Below are 21,580 nucleotides of genomic sequence, written 5' to 3' on the forward strand. Positions count from 1 at the left end.
AGCCCAGGTTTGCGTCCAACCTGCTGCACATTTCTTGCATCTTCCACTCTCATCTTGTTACCTGCTCTGTCTTCTTTCCTGTCCTCTCTGATTATGGTCAAAAAGTAGGGCTGGGACTATATGCTATTCTCGCATTCCCATTCTTTTGTGATTTTTTTGGGTGCCAATTCGATTTAAATAACGATTCTTCGATATTTACAATTTTTAGTTTGCTTCTTTAACACCAGACCATGTGAAAAAGTTAAACGATGATGATAATGTCTTTAGATTATATCAGGGGCCATATTTTCCCATACAATGCACATTACGTGAGTCAGAGAGAAACATTTCACCCTCTGCTGGAGAAAAGTGGTAACTATTTCCAACCTAGTTTATAAACAAAGACTGAAATGAAAAATCTGATAATGAAAAATCAAATTGATTTTTTGACAAACAACAACAAAAAATTTGATCCTAGCAAAAGGCCCCAAAATAGGTTTAAAAAACTGACTTAAATAGGTATTTAGCCACATGAAATGCTTATTCAATTATTTAACTGGATGTTCAATATTTTCTTGTGCACCACTCATCAGATTTGGATGACCTCATTAAGGTACATTACGTCAAAGGACCCAGGGGAAAGGGTAAGGTCAAACCATTTCAGAAACATGGAGCTAGGTCCTAAACCAAATTCCAAATCTGGCCAAACTTTCACTTTAATCCATTAATGCGACAGTGCTTTCAGCCCAATACAAGGTTTTTAATCTTTTTGTGTCATTTTAGAATTATTTGTTCTTCGCTAAAAAAGGGGGATTAGGGCTTCATACTCAGAACACTGTTTAAAATGAGCACTGAGTACTCTCTAACAGTTTTCTTCTCATTGTAATCAATGAAGACCAAATCACTGGAGTGAAGGGTAACTACACATCTTCACTCCCAGCTCCTCTTTCCTCACTTTCTCCTCGACCTCCAATACCACAAGGTACTGTCATCTGTTTTCACCCCTCATCTTTTGTTAGTGTTGGACCCACACTGAGGCGTTCACTCTTAATTACATTAAACAAACTGAGGAAGTGCAATACTTTAAGGCAGCCCACATCCTCTCATATTCAGTTACTTGAGGACAGAGCGTTCTTCATGATATTAATAACAGAGCTGCAAATGAGGCGTGTTAAATCTGCCTCATTTGTTACTCACTGCACTTTTCTTTTTTACTCAGAGGATGCCTGCTTTGCCAAGACACACACCAAGAAGTAAAGCTACACCTCAGATTAGCTATGGGAGAGTTGCTGTGGATACCCAGAGTGAAAACAGCTTTGCATTTTGAAAGCAGAGGAAATTAAAGGAAACTCCCACCCAAAAGCAGAATTGAGGAAAGAAAACATTTAAAGAGACAGTTCAGAAAACAAGAAATTAATGATGTCCAGTCATAACCAGGAATGCGAGCTTCCTCCCACACTCGATAAGGAGAGGTTAGGCGATTTAGGAGAGGTTAGATGATTTAGCAGAGGAATGCAATTTAGGAAACCAAATTATAGAGATTTTCAGCTTCAGTGAGGCTCATTAGCATTTTAACTCCCCCAAGTCATAAAACACATCTGCATTACTTCTGTTTGCGGGTAGATTTCCCCTTCAGAGTGACTCACTGCTCAGGCCTCGAGGCCCGCTGACAGACAGATGGCATCTCATACGAAGAATTAAAGTTAAAACTAGCAGAGGGTATTTAAGACCCATTAGGGGTCTGTGAGAGGTTGACTTGGCCCTACAATCAGTAGATGCAAGCCATACTTGCACACTCACACACACACACAGGCACATACACAGCTGTAAATGGAGCATGAAGGCAAACAGAGGGGGGAACAATGAGGAGCTGAAAGATGATGGAGAGAAAGACATCTTCCATTGGTTGGTGGGGCGCAAAGAATACAGCTATAAAGGGTTGTGTGTGAGAAAAGTTTAGGTGGTTTTGAAAAAAGGACAGAGACAGAGAAGGCTGTGAAGTGTTAGAAACGAGGTGCAAACATTCAAAAATAACAACTGGCTGTTCTTGTAAAGTATGGGAGGACGCACAAGTTTTACAGCATGTTTTACAGCATGAGATACTATATCTCATGTGAAACCAAAACACACAAACTGACCAATCATTTCATTTTTTCACAACATCATGAAATATTAACCCAGCAAAACAACAAAAAAATTATCTGACAGTTTTGTTCACAATCCTAGCTAAAGTGTTTGTCTTTCGACCTGCTACAGGCAAATCAGATTCTGATTAGTCCGAACATCTGTATTAAATTTTCAGCAACAAACATGATGCCAAGATTGACCCAATCAGACATGTCATATCAAACCAAACAGTTTAAGGGAGTTCCAGCACGTTTCACCTCCATCTTCAAGGATTACTGTTTGAGAACAAAGATGTGAGAACAGCCTGAAAGAGCTGCCAAGCTCAAAAAGATCGTACATTGCTGACAAGAATCTTGTGCCATGAATGGGGCATTACCATGAGATCTTAGAGCCTTTTTTTTCCAGGGGTGCTTTGAGTCACAGTTGTCCTCACCCTTCCAGACTCTGGTTTGCATAACCACCTGCTCACTATACGTTACACCTTACTTACAGCTCCTTTGAATAGGGATAGGTGCCTTTTGCATTTGAAACTGTACAGTACCGATGCCTGGTACTTGGAAATCGGTATCACTACTCAACAGTACCAATATTCAGTACTTTCTAGTGTTTATGTATAACATTAATTTGTTTAATAACTAAAGACATATTTTTCAATTTAAGTTAACATATCTATTCTTTAATATTTGACCTTGCAATGCTGTGTTCATGTCCAGCATGGAAAATCACCAACTCTTCCACTTCCTCAAAGTCACAAAAATGTGTTTAGGTATCTAAACATGGTACCTTTTGATTTTACCCAGTACTTTAGACAGAATTCAGTTGATACCTACAAAAGGACCTATACCTGTCTTAAAATCTAAGTAAATTTAAATTTCAATGAATTTAGCACCTTTGTTTCAAAGCATTATTATAGTGTAACTTAACTAGAGCCAATGTGTGACTTTTTCCTCAACCCAGGTAAAAGTCATTAAAACATTTAGCAGCTAGTTGTTGCAGCTTTGTCAGCATTTCAAATCACAAGAAACAACAACCAAATAGTAATTTTTATAAATCAATGATTACAAACAAGTATATCAAGCTTCTGTTGATCTCTTGGTGGTTTTAGATTTGTGAAAAGGTTTAAAGTTAAATTAAAAAGTAACTTTTAAGATTCTAGATCTGTAAGGTGTACTGACATCAATGTACAACACTGTATGTGATGCAGTTCTTAAAGAAGTAAGCGAAGTAGTGAGTCTGGAGGTGCAGCATTCTTATGATCTATCAGTCAGGTAAAGTATGTTTTATAGTCTTCGATGAGTTTCTCCGTCAACCTGAGCTCTTTCATCCCTGCAACATCTTTAATTTAAAGACTTCACTGTGAACCTGTTTGGACATGAATTTCCAAAACTTTCATTGTTATACTTTTCTGTTGCCCAGACTTCTTGATGTCTTCAAACTGAAGCCAGGAAAAAAAGGAAGCTTTATTCGTCTCTTCCTCTGTGTCTCTGCTGTCCATCTTCTTTCCATCTCTTAGCTGGAAGTCAAACGAGGCGGAACGGGAGGATGTGGGACAGACAGCCGTGAAATGGAGGCCAGGGCCTCTCCAGAGGTGTGTGCATCTGTATTTGTGTGTGCATGGAAAAACAACAGACGTTTTCCTGTCCAGTCTTGTGCAATCACAGAGAAACAGCGCGCATATCTTTGTGAATCTAAGTTTGCTTTTTTCTCAAACAGACTCAACAACAAGGTACAGAAAGGCTGTAGAAACTTGACTCCATTCTTCCTCCCACAATCCTCCTGTGCATCTCATAGAAGCACACACACACAAAAAGAGACACACACCCACCAGCATGTTTACATCTCTGTCCTACACCGTGCCACCCTGATTTCCGGAGGAGCAGTTTTGTCTACATTCCTGTGCGGGTGGTGTGATGGTTCCAGCAGAAGGACCAGCATGAACTGAACACATCTGATACACTGAATGGTCATGAAAGCAGAGATGTAGGGCACTGCACAAGGAGCCTGAATCACTAAAGGACTGCACAGCTTTCGCACCTGCTTAACCTGTGAAAATGAGCCAAAAATAAATTATTTCATTCAAAAATATTCACAAAGTGCTCAATATTGGATTTTATTAAGGTTTTGTCAGTTTTATAGGAGTAATGCATTCAAAGGTTACCATTTTGACTGTGGCTTGTAGATGCTTGTGGTCTGACATAAATGTCAAATAATCCTAATGTCCCTATTTGACTTGGTTTGGGACCGTTACTGCCTTGTTCCAAAATGATGCCTTACCTTAAATAAGTAATTACTTTACGAAAACAGTGCCACGATGATTTACTTTTGTCTTGTTACACATCTGTAGAAAACAGATCCCATCCAAAACGCACCTGAGCTAAACCTTAGTTGACATTTTTGATTTATTTGGCTCAATTTGGCTCAAACCCAGTAACTACGTGGGCTTGATAAAGAACTATTCACAACATGCCTTTATTCTGTAGTCATTAACTGTGTCTCGCTGTGATTGCATGTGACTGATTCATTGGGAGTCATGTATCTGACATCATCGTCTTCTCTCTCACGTCCTCTCAGAAAGTCTGTTCAGGAGATTAGTGTACCTTTTTCCAATAATCTCTTCACAAAGATGCGTCATAAATATCAATCTGCAAGTGTGGCATAAATTTTTACTGTTCTAAATTTTGCTGCTGGTTTAAAAATCTTAAAGGGGTTGTAAGGAGTTTCTATGTGATCCTGGAAAAAGTCTCCCTTCTATTTCATCCCTTTAAAATTAGATTATCAGCACCAATATAAGTTATCTGGAAAGCTGCTTCTTAGCTTCCCAATTGGGCCAAGTAGGACTGGATTGATTTACGGCACGTCAAAGTCTCTATGACAACGCCACACTAACTGACAAGGTTTAGAAGTGAGATGAGAGATGTGTTTTTCACCGCTGAAAACAATTTCTGTCATTAATTTTGTAGTGATGGTGGACACTGGAGTCTAAGTGTCAGACAGAAAAAGGACAGAAGAGCAGCAGGAAGCTAAACGAGAGAGTGATAGCACACAAGCTAAAGGCTAACACCGGCTAAACTGTTTGTGGCAATGTCTATTCCAAGCCACATGCAAAAGTTATACTTAAGTGGTCTGTTTAAACTTGAGAGTCTATCAATAAAATGAAGAGTGAGGTTATGTTAGCTCTGCTTAGTAGATGACCGGCAGGACATAACCAGGATTCACCAACATTACACATTACAGAAATGTCTGAGAGCACCGGGCTGCAGTAGCGCTAAATTTAGACGGCTATTAAACTACAGTACATACTTACGTTTGCTTGTTGTCACATTTCAAACAACAAAGCTACGTAACTGTTAATAAGTACCTTACCGTTGTGTTATATCCAGCAAAAAGTTGTCTTAAAGAAAGAAATTTGTTGGGAGCCAATCTTCATTCATTCGCAAAAAAACCCACACACACACCTTATTAAAAGCCACATCATCTCAACAGTGTGCGTGAACCATCCAACAACATGTATCAGCCAAAAGTCAGACAATTAAAGGAGTTTTTAAATTAACTTGTTCAGAATATCACTAATAAAGACAAGTAAAATCCAGCAACTCAAAAACTAGAAGAAGAAAAAAATCTGTCTTAACCTTCAGCATTTAACAAGCTATAAAAGAAAAAGCAGGAGAGAATCTTCTGCTTTGACAGAAATCTGGGCCAGTAAATGCAACCATGTAATTCAAGAGAAGGGGGGCTAAACCACTCGATGATTTCTGGGTTTCATTTGGAAATTGCATCTTATTCATGTTCCTTAAATCAGACCCCCCAAAAACATCCCCTCTCTGTGGCCTCAAACCCTCAACTGAGCACCAAACCAAGCGCTTCCTGCAAAACCTCCAGGTTCACCCTGTGCATTTTTCTCCCATTAGTAAGAAAGTGCTGCGTGTGTAACCTGAGCAGCAGAATGTGGCGGTAAAACACTAAATCCACAACACACACGCACACACACACATTCATAAAACTACAGCAAGACAGGCACAGCTGCCTTAGTGTGTGTGTAAGTGGGAGGGTTAGGGTGTGTGTGAAGGAGATTGGGTTATTTGAGTTTTTTTTTTGGGTTTTGTACAACACACACACACACTCACACACATGCACAATTTCTGCATGTGTGTGTCTATGACTCACAGCAATTATGCAGAAAACCTTGGCCACCTCTACATCCTTTCCAGACGAGGCACCAGATATCTCAATTAAAAACGAGGAAATGTGAGAAGACAAAAACAGAGGAGGCATCAGGATGGAGGAACAGAGGGAGAGAGGGATGAAGTTAGTTTGAAACCTGAGCTGATGTGTTAGTTTTTGGCTGGAGGACAGCTGCAGTCTCACACATGCAGTTTGCTTCTCTGCAGGAGGAGAGGGTGAATGCAGGAGCGCTGTTTGTCTTAAAAGAACTGGAATATTTTGAGACTGAAGCCAAAATCTGGAATGATTGAGTCTGCATGCAACATCAGTTTGAATCACTCTGACAAACAGCTCTGAGCTGCGTGACGTCAGGGATGTCAGTCTGTGTGAAATGATGTTAGATTTTAGTTGAGTTTGGCACCGTTGGTTCAATAATCCTGACTCACATTCACAGAGCTCTGTTTGAGAAAATAAAAACCCTAACACTTTTCCTTTAACTAATTTCCCTCCAGTCCTGTTTCATGTATATTTTCCTTTGTCAAGCTTCACCTTACGCTTCCATTCATCTTCTTCCAACATTGATTATGTAACTGCAGCTTTATGGACATAAAAATCATGTACCAGCTCATTTATTAAACACGTTCAAACAGGTTTTACACTTGATACCTTTCTCTGCCTTTCAGTTCTCAGATTATGACCAGATGTCAGCTGCTACAGCCGAACTCTTCAATCACCACAAATCATCCAACCAGTTACTTATTTCATGAAGAGTGTTGATGAATTCACTTATTTCAACTGCAACAGCATTTGCACATTAACACACACTCAAAACACACTCCAACATGCCCACATCAACGCACACCTACAAATCCAAACTTCCTTCCTTGTGGCACAACTTGATTCCAGACACACTCCTGTTGTCATCACATCTGGTCTCAACTATAAGTTTTTCATCAATCACTCTTCAGGGAGGAGCGAAACAATTCCATATTTCCATAAAGTGAGTTGGAAAGACAGCGAGGGCAAAGAGAGAGGAAAAAACAAAGAAAGAAGAGGAAAGAAAGTTGGAGGATGAAACCAGAGCTCTCCTGGTGCTCGGATTGTGAAGGACGCTGAGGTTTATCGAGCAGAAAAGAAACAGAAATGATTCAGCCTCGCTTAACTGGTGGTCCCATAAATCTGCACACACCAATGCATGCATGCACGCATACCCCTCGCATAAACAAGCAAGTACACACACGCAAACTGACTATTTAGCCCTGCCAACATTTGCCAACCTACACACTATAAAAGAACAAACACTTGAAGGAATCTCCTAATTTTCCCTGCCAACAAAATCCTGCTGCTATGAAAAAGTAGGCCTCTCCATCACTTCCAACCACAGGGGGAACGCTACAGTCAATGTTTTACGGCAATCAAACCTTATTACGTCCAGGAAAAATGAGAAACTGTGAAAATATTGATACAAATTAAGAATGTAGACGGGTGAAAAATGAGCCGTCCCACTGAGGAAGGAGGAACGAGATTGGGTGCTAATAGGAAAAAGGTGTTTAGGGTACCTTGGGTTAGAAATTGAGAGGGAAGGACAATAAGACACAGGTGTGGGCTCATTATAGTGAAACAGAGCGGGTATGGAATAATTTCGGAGGGACCACACAAGAGAGGAGGGGGATTGACCCAGAGAAGAGAAGAGATGAGGAGACAGAAAAGTGGAAGGCTGTGCACTCATACATCAACCAATCCTTCCCCTGCTCTGAACATCACAACTTATGCAGATTGTTCCAGCAATGAAAACACTGCGACCCCTCTAACTGCTTCTCTGAAGAGATGCTGTGGCATGATCTGTGGCTGGAATTACAGGGAGGGGTCCTCTTTGAAGGTTGACCTGGTGGAGCAAAGTATCTCTGGATGACATTTATGCAACCTGCTATGCTACTGATGCAGCCCAGAGCATTTCTGGAGCAACTGGGGGATTTGGGTTGAGGGTTTTCTGAGGCCAGATTTGGGTCACTCTGTGTCAACATACAGGGGATAGAGGGGATGGAGCTTTTCTAAAATGTAACTAAAAATTGAGGGCCTCATGAATGTATTTCAAAAACAAATCCAGGAAGACCTCTTTAAGCCCTGTTAGTTAAATCTTGAAATTGCACACAATTTTTGACAACATAACCTTACATTTATGTCTAAATGTGAGTTCTCCAATCCATTAAACCAGAAATCTTCTGAGAACGGCTCAAAATTCCTGTGTATTAATTATGTGATGATTTTTTAATCCACTGTGGGTAAAAAAAGGGTAGGGACCAGAAGTAAAAGAGACAATGCCTCAATCTACTGTTTCTGAAGTATGCATGTGTAGATATCTGAGGGAAAATGGGGGGAGGTAGGGGAGGTGAAAGAGAGGCAGCAGCTGTCCGCCTGAATGACCTCAGCAGCAGCTGCTGCGCCCCTCACCCGACACCCACCACCACCCAGCTGCCCTCTGTATGCCAGCTTGCCTTTGAAGTACAGCTAGAGATCCAATCAGCTTTGATCACACCGATAATGATTACTGGGGTAAAAACAATACAACCAACCGCTAATGCAACACAAAATGTTTTTTTTTTTTCAAACATTTTTGCAACTGCAGTGTACAATTGTCAGAGACTGAGAAAGGGCTTTTCAGCTACAGCATCCAAATAAGATAAAAAACTATTTAAATGGAGCAGGTGATGCAGCAGCATTTCTAGGAATTAGCTGAGGAAATCTTTGGCTAATATTCATTAATGCACAACAAAATCCCCAAACTATGCCTAATATCATGATACGCATATGTGATAACCGATGAGTTGCAAACAATATTATTGTTGTCTGAAAATGCAAAAAAAGTTAAGTTTAGCGACAAAACTGCTAGAGGTCATAGAGTAGTGACTAATAAGTACAGTAGATTGAAACTAGGGCTGCACGATTATCGCAATCGCAATCGCAATCGCAATCGCAATGTCAGCACACGCAATTATGTAATCGCAAAAGAGGATATCGCAATCGCAATCGCAATGTCAGCACATGCAATTCAGATTTTTCTCCATGATAACCAAGCAAGCCTGTAGACTCATCATGACACAACTTTTTTTATTAAATCGCAAGCACAATCGCAATCGCAATATTGTCCACCTAATCGCAAATCGCACCGTTTCCCCAAATTGTGCAGCTCTAATTGAAACTCATTTTTTATTATTCCATATTGAAAAAAAAAACCTAGCTATAGACTGCATGTTTAAATGGTTGCTGTAAGTTTTCACTTGATGTGAAGTAGGGCTAAACATTAATCGATTTTAAACTGACATTGCAATGTAATGGAATGCAATTTTCAAATCGCAAAGGCTGCAATTAGAGAAAAAAAAAATATGTACACGGACCTGGAGGGAATATAGTAACTTGTACTTGTCCTCCCTTAAAACCAGCAAAGTCAAAATGCTGTTTTTTTTCCAGCAAAGATCCATCCAGTAGATCATAGAGTCATACCCCTTGGTCATTTTTTTCTGTATGGTTTTTTACTCTTACTGACAACTGGAGGTCATTAAAATTTCAGTGTTCCCTTTTCTTTTTCAATCAAGAAATGCAAAAAAGACTTGTTTAAATGCTAACAGTATCTTTTGTTGGTTAGTCATACAATAAAATGACTTAAAAGTTGTGTTAAGTGAACAATGCAGAAGATAAAGGTCCCCCCTGAAAATTGTTTGCTAAATCGCAATTGCAATATTGGCTGTCTCCTGCTGACAGAATGCAGTATATGACATAAATCCCTCCTCCCACTCATCAACATATAATAAGATAACAAAAACGTGTTTTCTTTTAAAGTTAGTTCTTATGCTGTTTTATGTTTATGTTATGAAAAGTTTCATTCATTCCTCTATTTTGGCCTAAAAAAGTTGAATGATTGACAGTTCTGTTGAAAATGCAGGTTATAGAAAAATGCATTGTACTGGAATTTCTGCCAATATCTATTTAACTTATGATACCTATATGACTAAGTGACTAATAAACATGTCAAATATTAATATCTGTGTTAGAGCATTTTACTTGAGCCTGTCTTTGAAGTGCTGATACCATGCAGAGAGATGCTTCAGTCAGATTCTCTGGAAGGCTGGAACCTGACACACACACACACACACACACACACACACACACACACACACACACACACACACACACACACACACACACACACACACACACACACACACACACACACTGCATGCGTAAAATGCTCATGGACATAGTGTGTCTTTCCAGCAGGTATTTTGTTTACATGGATGTGAGCTGAGGGAAGCAGCTATTCATGGCCCAGTAAAGACAGAAACACACACTCTGTATTTGGCCAGAGAGGCTGTCAGCAGAGTCCACAGGGTCACAGACCAAAGCCTACACATGACTACTCGTAGTTTCACCACTGGCCGACACTCTCTGGTTGCTGGGCCACTGGAAATTGTCCACTGCTTTTGAATGACAGGTTACCAAAGACCATTTCTTTAGGACTTCTGCCATTTGACACAAAGCACACTTTTAGATTCCAATAGCCCATCACTACAATGAGCTCAAGGACAGCACCCAGAAATGACTCCACAGTGGGGCCCTAAGTGTCACACTTCAATGTGACCGGAGCCAACCAAGCTCTCCTTGATGAGTTCTGGCTGGCAGACATGCTGACAACTTCAGCTGTCTGGATGCAGATCAGTAAAATAACTATGAAGTAAAAAAGCACAAGGCACAACAATGAACCTCTTATAGAGGCCTCAGAGCTCCCTCTCTCTCTCACACACACACACACACACACACACACACACACACACACACACACACACACACACACACACACACACACACACACACACACACACACACACACACACACACACAGATGTGAAATTCCATACCACACTGACGCAATGTCATACACACAAACACAACAAAGAGGCAAACAAAAGCCTCTTCTTTAACAAACTCTCATTCATACTCACATAAGAACACCCAAGCGCTACAACTGTGGTCAAGAACACACATAGATACAAAGTCAGACTGAAGGAAACCCAAAGTTTAAGTTACTGCACAAAGTCTCTACCAATTGAACCTGACTAATTAAAGCCTCAAGTCTCACAGAAAAGAGTCAGTGCAAGCAAGAAAGGCTGAAAACTAAGAATAAAAGACTGGGAGAGACGGTGTGATCAAAAGTGGACTAAACAAGACTGAAATATGAGGGGAGAAAGAAAGAGAGGATTGGAGGATATGAAGACCAAAACCATGTGCTCAAAGACAGTGGGTTCTTGTCACTCTGTCATCACAAAAATTACTGTAAACACCATCACAGACTCAAATAAAAATAAGTGATCTTGTGATTTTGTACTGTTCTGTTTAAGTCAAACAAATGTCTGTCCAGTCCGTTGGCTCAAGAGTAATTCATTCAAATCTGCTGTTGTGTTTTGTGTTTCAATTCAGCCTCTTACCTATAACGATAAGTGTGTAGTTGATGTTGACGCTTCCAAATCCATTGGTCGCCTTGCAGATGTATGTCCCTGCATCTTCAGTCTCCACCTCTTTAATGCGCAGAGCGTTGCGTTGCACTCTGAAACGCGTCCACCCGCTGTGGATGTTGCGTCCGTCTTTGGTCCACATGATGAGCGGTGGGGGGTCGCCCTCCACGGGGCAGGGTAGCTTCATAGTGCGACCCAGACGGATGCTCTGCCGGTGCACCACCCGCTCGGACACCCTGGGTGGACCTTGAGAATGGAAGAGAGAAAAGTGTCAGACAGTGAAAATGAACTACTTGATTATGATTGTTCTCGTATCTAACAGGTGAGTTAACAGATATCTAATGCATTATTGCGTTGTGATAACCCTGACCTGCCTACTAACAGAGCAGGTCAGAGCTAAACTTGGTAGCTGACAGAGATTGAGTAACAACATCCTCATTATGTGGTTGGAGACATTTTGAGAGAGGTTAAGACGACCTCTCATTGTTCTGACAGACTCCCCTCTCCGTGTGTCTCACCATTATTCTCACAAACCTGGTGCTTAACACACCAGAATTATCCTTTAACCCGCTAGAAGTTTATCATGGCCCTGCTCCATGTGACATTTAACACTGACAACAATAGAACCCCTCGAGAGCAAACACAGCGCCCAGCCAAAACCAACTGAGATGTCGTGTTGAGACATAAAATCAGGCGTGACCTTGACCGCTCGGTAGCTGCTCGGCTGTGAAACTGCACACTAGAAAAACAGAAAAGGTGAAAGAGCAGTCGCGAGAAAGGTGGGGGGAAATCAGAGACTGATAGAGAGGGGTGGGGGATGATAGAGAGAACAAACAGAGGTGAGGAGGGGGAAAAGAAGGAAGGAAGGGAAAGAAGAGGAGAAGAATGGAGGAAATTAAGGGACAGGGGAGGGAGGATGGAATTTAAGGGAGTAAGTCTGAGAGAGGATGAAATATGACGGAAGAAGAGAAGAGCACAAAGAAAGACAAACAGGAGGATGGAGGCTTGGATGCAGGAGAGATGTGGGAGTTAGTGCTTGCTGTAGATCTTTGCTTCAAAACAATATCATCCAAATATAGTCCAACAGACACTCATCAGGCCACCATGTGAGGAACAAAATGTTCTAAGACTACAGTAGGCATTGTATGGAAACAACCAGGAAACTAAACACTACAGGTCGTGTCCTGTAGTTTGAGGAGGGTTTTAAGGAGACAAAAGGATGCTCTGAGTGTAACAATAGAGACTTATCGAAAAATACACAACGCCTGATAAAGATTAGAAACATGTCAACACCCCAATTTTAACCTTTGGTGTGTGCTTTATGTTTTGCCCTGCTTCACTTAAATTCATCACAGTCACTTTCATCTCTTTAATAAAAGAGGTTAAAGGCTGAAGGCTTCAAATTTTCAGATTTAAAGCAACCGATACATTTTGAGCCAAGCAAATTTAGTCAAACATAGAGAGTGAGAACTCTAAATCATACTATACTGTTTGAATCTAGAGTTGTCAAGGTGCATTTAATAATTCAGACCAACCCAGATCCTTAGTACATCTGTAGAACAAACACCATCTCTAACTAGATCATATACTGGACCTATTAAAGCTTTGATAAATCTTTAACGCTCTCATGAGATACCCTTACTCATGCATGCTCTACGCTTGAAATGACGGAATAGTAAGTGGTCTGATAAGGTGAAACACAAAGTTGTGTGTTTCTCAAAGTTACTTCCATATAAGGACAATTCTGATATTGTTATGATGGTTTGGTCTACCTCCTGCACAACTTTTTAAAAAGTCTCAATCCCAGCTCATTATATTTTGATACATCTCATTGCATGCCGTAGTGTCGGCGCTCTTTCAGTTGATTCAGTTTTACTTGGATGCACCCATGGAGAGCGCAGTAAAACTGTGTGCATGCACAACCACTGCAGGAACAGCTGGTTAAAGTTACAACTAGAAATCCAATCCAATCTAATCTAATCCAAATTTATCTATAAAGCACATTTAAAAATAACAAAATGCTGACCAAAAGGCTGCACAGAAAAAAAGTTAAAATGTAGATGACAGTGAAACATTGAAATTTACTCCTTTGAAACCTTAAATTAAAGCTTCTGTGAGCAACTTTTGGTTTGTGATAATTTTGGCGCCCCCTGTGGACAAAGTAGTGCTCTCATCTCTGTTCAGTTTTTCCCTGCAGATGTGCTTCTGACAAAATATTTATTTCTTGGTTCTTTTTACAGTCAAACTTAAGTTTTGGTGGTACTGAATAAAAATAAAGACGACTGTTTCTTTTAATAGTTGCTCCATAACAGAGTTTACAGGCACAAAAATTAAGGACTCACTGACATGATCCTGATTACAAGGTTCTGATACAGACGCAAAAAGCGAGACTTGATATCAGTGACAAGGAGGCACCCACAGGCCAAATCTATTCCTCTCAATTCTTTCCCCCTCTTTCTACATCAAAATGGCTCTATTGGTACAATAAAGTAGCATGAAGGAAGATAACTACCGGACTCAGAGTTCACCAACAACTCTGATGGAAACCTGCAATATGTGCAACTTTCACGCCTCACATATCCACTGCTGAAGTTAACAGTTACTCCTCAAAAACACCGGGTATGTCTGCAGTCCATCTCCGCTAATTGCGTCATGACAGTTTTGTCAACTCACACCGGTTGCATGCTCAGTCTGACAAGCTGCATGACCGACAAATACCTGGATTCACGTGACTGAGAAGCTCCCACACTTCCCACAATTGATAAGCCTATCTTCATTCATGTTGGGCTGTAAAACCTCAAACCTGTTGATTCCTGGTCTAGCTCCATTAATTTTGTGCATTTGTCGTTGGAGTCAAGCTAAATATGATCTTTTTTTAACACGATTTGTTTTATTTTGAAAGTCACTGGGTGTTATTTGGTAGTTTTCAGCCACAACTTCCTGTCCTGCTTGATCTTTCCTATTCTAAATTCATGCATCACAGCTCTGCATCTGGAAAAACTAGGAGGGCTGTGTATTACCTGTGACCTGCCGGGACCAACCATGAAGCTGGACTGCAATGAAGCGCAATGGAGCAGATCCAAAGTAAGTTGACAGATTGACTTGAATGGAAACCTGTTTGATCCAGTGCCGAGAGTGGAGACGTACTGGAGATGCACCTGGCGTATTTCAGCCATTAAACTTTTATTCCTGTCACTGTTGAGGAGCTTCAAGAAAAGTTAGAAGCCTGGATTTGCTAAAAAATAGTTCTCACTCTCATCCTTGAATTAAAAACTAGAGATTGTGGAATTAATACTGGTATTGGATCAGGTCAGTATCAGTACTCGCTGATATCTAAGACCACTTATTGGTATCAAGGCTTAAAAAGTCAGACTGGTGCATCCCTATGAATAATAGAGTCCAGTCACAGTCAGTCTTGTCCCTGGTAGATTTTTCTTTTTTCAATATCAGTCTGTTTGTTAATGCTCACAGTGGTTGAACCTGTCTATTTGTCTCCTGCTGTTTCTGGCAATGCTCCACTTCTCTTAAACAACGTCGCCACACAGACTCAGACTTCACACAACAGGCCAGCAGTCGCCAGCCGTCAGCTGCCTCCACACTTAAACAAAACTGTTGATTTATCCCTCCAGAGTGCGTCTGCAGATGTGGGAGATGAATAAGGTGAGGCAGAGAAGTGTACACTAAGTTGATTATAAAAACGGAGAGAAATTACAGTAGTCCACCAGTGTTTTCTGTCACGAGGAGCTGTTGTTTTAACAGGAGAGCAGGGGGTGGACACAATGATGGATGGATGGAGGTGAAATGTGTGAAAAAGACATTAGTCACACAGAAGTATTCACAGGAGCCTCTTTTCCTCCTCCACTCTGTGTTCCTTAACGGGGGAATGTGTTCAGCTGTATGGCTTTCTCATCAGGGGCCTGACAGCTCACGACGTCTCCTTTTCCTGCTCTTCACCTCCTTTTCTTCTCCCTTTGCCCTTTTTCTCTCTCAAAAACCCTCTCACCTAAACTCACTCTTATTTCCTTTGCATTTTTGCTCACTCTACCATTTTTTTTTAGTTCGGAGGTATTTCCTACCTGTATTTCTCCTTCTCTTCTCGTCCTCTGACAGATTGTAATCTCATTCTCCTGAACTCTTATCACTCCCCTGCTACCTCTCTTTTTTACTCTTAACCCCTTGTTTCCCCTTCTTACCTCCTTTTCCCTGTCATCACTCTAATTTTTACTCCCTGCTTTCTCTTTTCTCTTTCATCACTCTCATTCTCACCATCCTCTTCCTCCAAAGCTGTATCTCTTCCCCTTCTTCTTCTTCTTCTTCGTCTCCCTCCTCCCTTCAGTGATTTACTTCAACTTCTCCCACTTCTTCCCCCTGAGAGTCACAGGAGCCGGACCTCAGACTGAACCTCTCAACTTTGCAGTTAACCTCACCTCTTCCTCCCTTCTTTTTCTTTGTCTACTCCCTCCCTCTCGGTCTCCCTGATGACGAGAACACAGACCAGCGGCGTCTTTAACTCCCTTCCTTCCCCTTCTCACCATACTCCTCCTCCTCCTCCTCCTCCGCTTTCATGGTCCATGACCGAAATGAAGTCTTTTTAAGCTGTCTCTAGGGGTGAAACCGAAGCAAGCAAAAGATCTATTCTTCTCTGTCATGAGACATGGGGTCATTGTGCATGTGTGTGTGTGTGTGTGTGTGTGTGTGTGTGTGTGTCACTGCCTGTGTGGGTCCTTTTTGGTATACAGTACATATGCAGAAGAAGATCTAAACATATTGCAGAAAGTTAAACTCACAGATTACAGTCTCTCCTTCTTTGGTTTGATCATTTTCTCTGTTTACACTCTGTTTAGGAAACCTGTGGCAGGCCTTTAAGCTTCAGTCTGTTTAGTCATTTTGGGGCTACACCTTGAGGCTTGTTTGTCTGCCTCCACACACACATACAAACATAAAACCTCCGCCTCTTTCTCATTACAGGAATAGAGTGTGTAGGTAGCTTAGATGCACAGGTCTGGTGTTCTGACTAATGACAGGAAAACACAGCCCACATCAGACACACTCACAGGACTCCCACAGAGGCTGAACGTCCAGCTCTGCATGGATGGTGGCAGGAGAAGGAAGTCAGAGGCTAAATGAAGCAGAAAAGAGGTCAGAGTTCCTTCTTTGACTGGTTACATCGAACTGGACTGCAAAGTTGTAAAGAAAACTTTGTCTCTAGAGGGAAAAAACTCTTGGAAAATATATTTATCCTGAGAGATTGATAAAAAAAAAATCAACTCGACTATCATAGCGTTGTGAAACTTAAACTCATCGTCCAAAGCTGTTGTGTGTTCAAACGTGTTATCGTTGGGTTTAGATCACTCTGACAAAATCTTCTCTACCTCCAAAATCATCCACTTTACTCTTGCCTTTACAAGACTTGAGACATTCTGCATCTAAGTGATGGCATGTAGCCCTACCTGCACCTCCTCCCAAATAACTGTGTGATACGTCTGATTTTAAGCCATGTGGTTGGTCTGCTGAGCGTGATTGTCTTTCCTGTGTTTACAACATATCCAGATCAGTGCAAATTGACAACTGTATATTTTATCTCCTCTTTATTTCTCCTTGTAAAAGCTGCAGTGGAATGAATGGCAACATGTATCAGCCTAAATATAAGATAATGAGCTGTGGAGAACAAGCAGAAAATGTAGAGGGACAGGAAACAGGGATATGACGATCATACAGACCATACTATACCTAAGAGTCAATGCAAAAGTATAATGTTCCTCTAGCATTGCTTAAGTACAGGGCAATTAAAAGTCATTTATTCATTTAGCGTTTTCTCATCTAGCTTAGTCTAAAGTTATTTCTTACGAGGCCTACTTGGCTCAGTGGTGGTCAGTGGGGGGGTGGGGGTGCTAAAATCTGCTGTTTCTCAAGTGTTCGCTTGAAGCTGGCTCTGGAAGTACCACACCAGGCCAAAAAAAGCCGTTTTCAAGGCAGAAATTAATCTGTTTATAGCCTGGTTCAAAAAACGTCCCCTGTCTGAAGTGCTAAGTTTACTATTGGCACGCACAGTACGAGGGTGATTTTTTTTTCTAACTTGGCAGTTCAGAGGATATTTAGATTGTGAGCTCGCCCAATCGAAGGCACAGCTTAGGTCACGTGACTGACGGGTGCCCAGTAGCTGTACACGAAGCCCTTGCCACTTCCAACATGGCCACAATCCTGATTTGCTTCATTTTCCATTTCAGAAACAGACCAGTGATGTTGGGAGACTACGTCCATGTTTTATACAGTCTATAGGTCTGAGGAACTGATGATCTCTTAAGCCCTGTTCCCACCAAGCAGCCTGGTTTAGATCAGAACAGTTTGGTACGGTTTGGATCGGTTAAGCCGGATCCTGTTTGCGTTTCCATAGCCAACCATGCCTCCTTGTGGTAGGCGTTGTGCAAGCCACTTGCCAATAGCCGTGTCAGTTACATAATAGCTTAACCCATAGCAGCACAACACAGTGTAGCCCGCAAAAAAAAGTAATAAAGAATAAAAACACAACACAGCAAATAAAAAGCAATGACGGAAGGGTTTGCCTTCTTTGTGATTTCCATGTCGCTCTTTGTTACAAATCCCAATCAAGCTTTGTTTCAGAGAAGGCTGTGTGCAGCAAAGAGAAATACAGCCGCTGTTGCATGGTGACGATTCTTTTTACCAATCAACGGTCTGCAGTGTTGTAGTACTAACTCCGGGGGTCGGATGGGTTTAGTCTGGCATCCAAACAGCATCCCCAAAAAGTGGGACAGTTCGTCTCTGATATTTGGGGATCTGTTCTGGGATTAGTCAGTGGAAACGCTACAAAATGCGTGCCGTACTAAGACAAACCGAACTGAGTGCCTTGGTGGAAAGGGGGCTTTGAGTCAACAAAAGGGCTGTAACAGAGCTTCAAAAGCACAAGTCTGTTCTACTGGACACAGTCTTCTCCTGTTTGCATTTTCCCACGCTTTCACCAACAGTCAGCATAACCTCAGTTTTGGTATGTTTTCTTTGGGTCACTGTTCTGCATACTCATTTGAAATTCAAAAATCACCTCCAGCTAATTTCTGAGCACAGAGCTGTTTGTTCAAATCAACCTCACTTCTGTTCATAGAAGAGGGAAAAATAATAATACCATAACTAGCTGAACTATAAATGTCTACTCCCCGTCGTAGGAACACAGCTGAGGTTTCTTGAAAGCAGCCGAGAAACCTGTTTGAGCATCCAAACACTGAGGTAAGTGCTGTAAAAATATCTGCTAATTTACTCAATTTTTGCGCTGCATATGTTGGCGGAGCGTGACGGTTCGGGACTGGCCTTTGTGTTTTGATTTGGATCTTGAGTTCGGTTTTAATGCCCTTAACGTTCCACTGGTCTTAGAGTCAGATGAGTCTGCTGAGTCCAACACAACGTTGTTGTTGGCAGAGGAGTGAGACTGGAGCGAGAGGGGAGAGCTGAGGAATGCTTTTGATGGAGAGCACTTAACAGCGGGACGCAGCGTTGATGTACTGAAAGGTAGAGGTGTGTGTGTGTGTGTTTCAGAGCTCTGAAAGACAACTGGGTCCTGAGAAGGTCATCATTATTAGCGGATCAGTTATAAAAGTAACACTTACCTCATTCTTTCACTCCTGTAATTCTAACTAAGCTCAGAGTTTTTAAAAAAGGTTCAACGTTTATCCCCTCACATTGTGTTTCATTGGGAATTTGTGTGTGCACGTCTCAAATTACCCCAATACCCGTAAGTCGGCTATTTATGCACTGCTTTTGGTGAAACCCTGTAATCTCTGCTGTTATTCTTTTAAATCTAAACACTCTTCTCTAGCCTGTATCCTGTTATCACATCAAAACTCTTCAAATTGATTTTGACCAGTGGGATTCGTTGTTGGGTAACGCTGCATTAGATTAAGTGAGTTATATTTTTTTCCTTTGCCTGCTGACGCTGACTGATTCAACACTACAAAATCTTAGCTGGCTTTCCACCTCCTGTAAATCTCACTCTGAAAATAACAGTCCTGGTTCAGGGGTGGCCAACCAGTCAGAGACCAAGAGCCACAAAAATGACCATGGTACAACGGAGAGCCACATCACATCCGTGGTCTTACAAATACACTTGCTCTCACGCATAAACGAAATGACATAAAATGAAAACTTTACTGTGTGAGATTTACTGTGTTTGTTAGTGTGTTCAAATTTCATCTTAGAGAAGAGAAAATGAAACTTAAGTATCAACCTGTACACCCAAACATTGAGCAATACTGAACCCAACATTGGCATCAGTACATCAATATTTTAGATTGATCGGCACACCGCTACTTAAAGCTTTATATATATTTTATGAATGGATGCAACCTGTGGCTCACATGCGGCTCGTGAGTCACAGGTTGGCCACCCCTGGTGTAGCATCTTACCAGTTGCTCCACTTTTTCATGACCAGTGAAGAGGAAGAATAAGAGATAAGAAGGTGATAAAATGATTTATAGTCATTAGGTAAAGGTGTTAAGGTGAGGAACGCAAAATGTTAAACTTGGGGCACACAGAGAGAAATGGCTCAGAAATGACTCTTTGTGCCAGCCCCCAAGAGGCCAGCCAAGGAACTGCAGGTTTCAGTCCTTGTGCATTGTATTTTTTTCCTCAGCCCAGCCGCCTCACACACCCTCTTATTCTTATTTAGCCTTTTGCTTCAGGCAGACTGAAGGGTACACATTAAGTTGTCTTCTTTAGGAACAGTTACACACACACACACTGTCTCACTCCGACCCCTCACTTCCACCTCAGCCACAGGTTAACTGCTGCTTGTTACCTTATCTTGACAGTTAACACTAGGCCTGAGGCTGGGGAGGATATCCCAACATCATTGAAGAGCTTCATGTCACACTTGCACACACACTCTTGTGCACATATAACCTCAGGCTTACACTTGACTCACACACTCACACAAAGAGAAACACGCAGAGGCCACAAAAACTTTGGGGAATCTGCTGAGTGGTTGGTCCGGCAACCTGATCTGCTGAGCGACTCACACCATCATCCTTCTGAGGACATACACAGGAGAGTAAAACCTGTTTTCATACAGTTTAATCAGGGTTTTCATCTCAGCACTTGTGCATTAACAGATTTCTTCTCAGGCTATTCATTTTTTGTCCTTCACCTCTCTCCATCTTCATCTCTACGTCTTTTCTGAATGAAGAACGTTACCAAGCAGGGTGAAAACTCCTCTCTCATGCAGTGATGGTGGCCTCTATGCCAACAAACATGGAAATGAACAAATTATATGAAATTGCCATACAATCACGCTCTTCCTTCCAAAAACAAAGACCAGTGTTTGAAATTCAGGGTAATGCTGTGAAATCCTGGTATAAGGTGCAAAATCTACCACAGACCTTTTTCCTTTTGAGCTTATACTGGACAGGAGTAATAAACATGCTGGACTGAAATAAGGCATGAATCATTTTGATGACATACCCCTCCCAAATAAGTACAAGGAGAGATTTATGAAAGCCATTAAATCAGCCAACTGAGGGAAAAGGGAAAAGCAATTATAGGGACATTATGCTACATTGACATTTATCTTGTGTTAAGAAAACTGTGGGAAAAATCTACAATAACTCCTCAATGTTAACCATGGGAAACCAAAAGTTTGGTGCTAATTGTTGGTTAACTGCAGTAGCCCTGTGCAACAGCCCAAAGCCAACCCCCCAATTCAATTCAATTAGAACTTTTGATATGGAAATATGTATTCACAGGACTATTTCTACTTCTCTATAGCGAATTTGACTTCATTTGTTGCCAGCATTGATGTTGGG

General features: G+C 41.3%; 1 protein-coding gene across 1 annotated transcript in view; it reads right to left on the reverse strand.

The window, feature by feature from the left end:
* The window catches only part of fgfrl1a (fibroblast growth factor receptor like 1a), an 81,433-nt gene that overhangs the window by 36,881 nt on the left and 22,972 nt on the right, over window positions 1-21,580 (reverse strand). The window contains exon 3 of the mRNA XM_074673256.1: window positions 11,748-12,020. Coding sequence (XP_074529357.1) covers window positions 11,748-12,020 — 273 coding nt within the window. The remainder of the gene's footprint in view (window positions 1-11,747; window positions 12,021-21,580) is intronic.

This window comes from Halichoeres trimaculatus, unplaced genomic scaffold (assembly GCF_033239565.1).
Source record: "Halichoeres trimaculatus isolate MK-OKI-2021-1 unplaced genomic scaffold, fHalTri1.1 fHalTri1_scaffold_7, whole genome shotgun sequence".
Classification (NCBI taxonomy): Eukaryota; Metazoa; Chordata; class Actinopteri; order Labriformes; family Labridae; genus Halichoeres; species Halichoeres trimaculatus.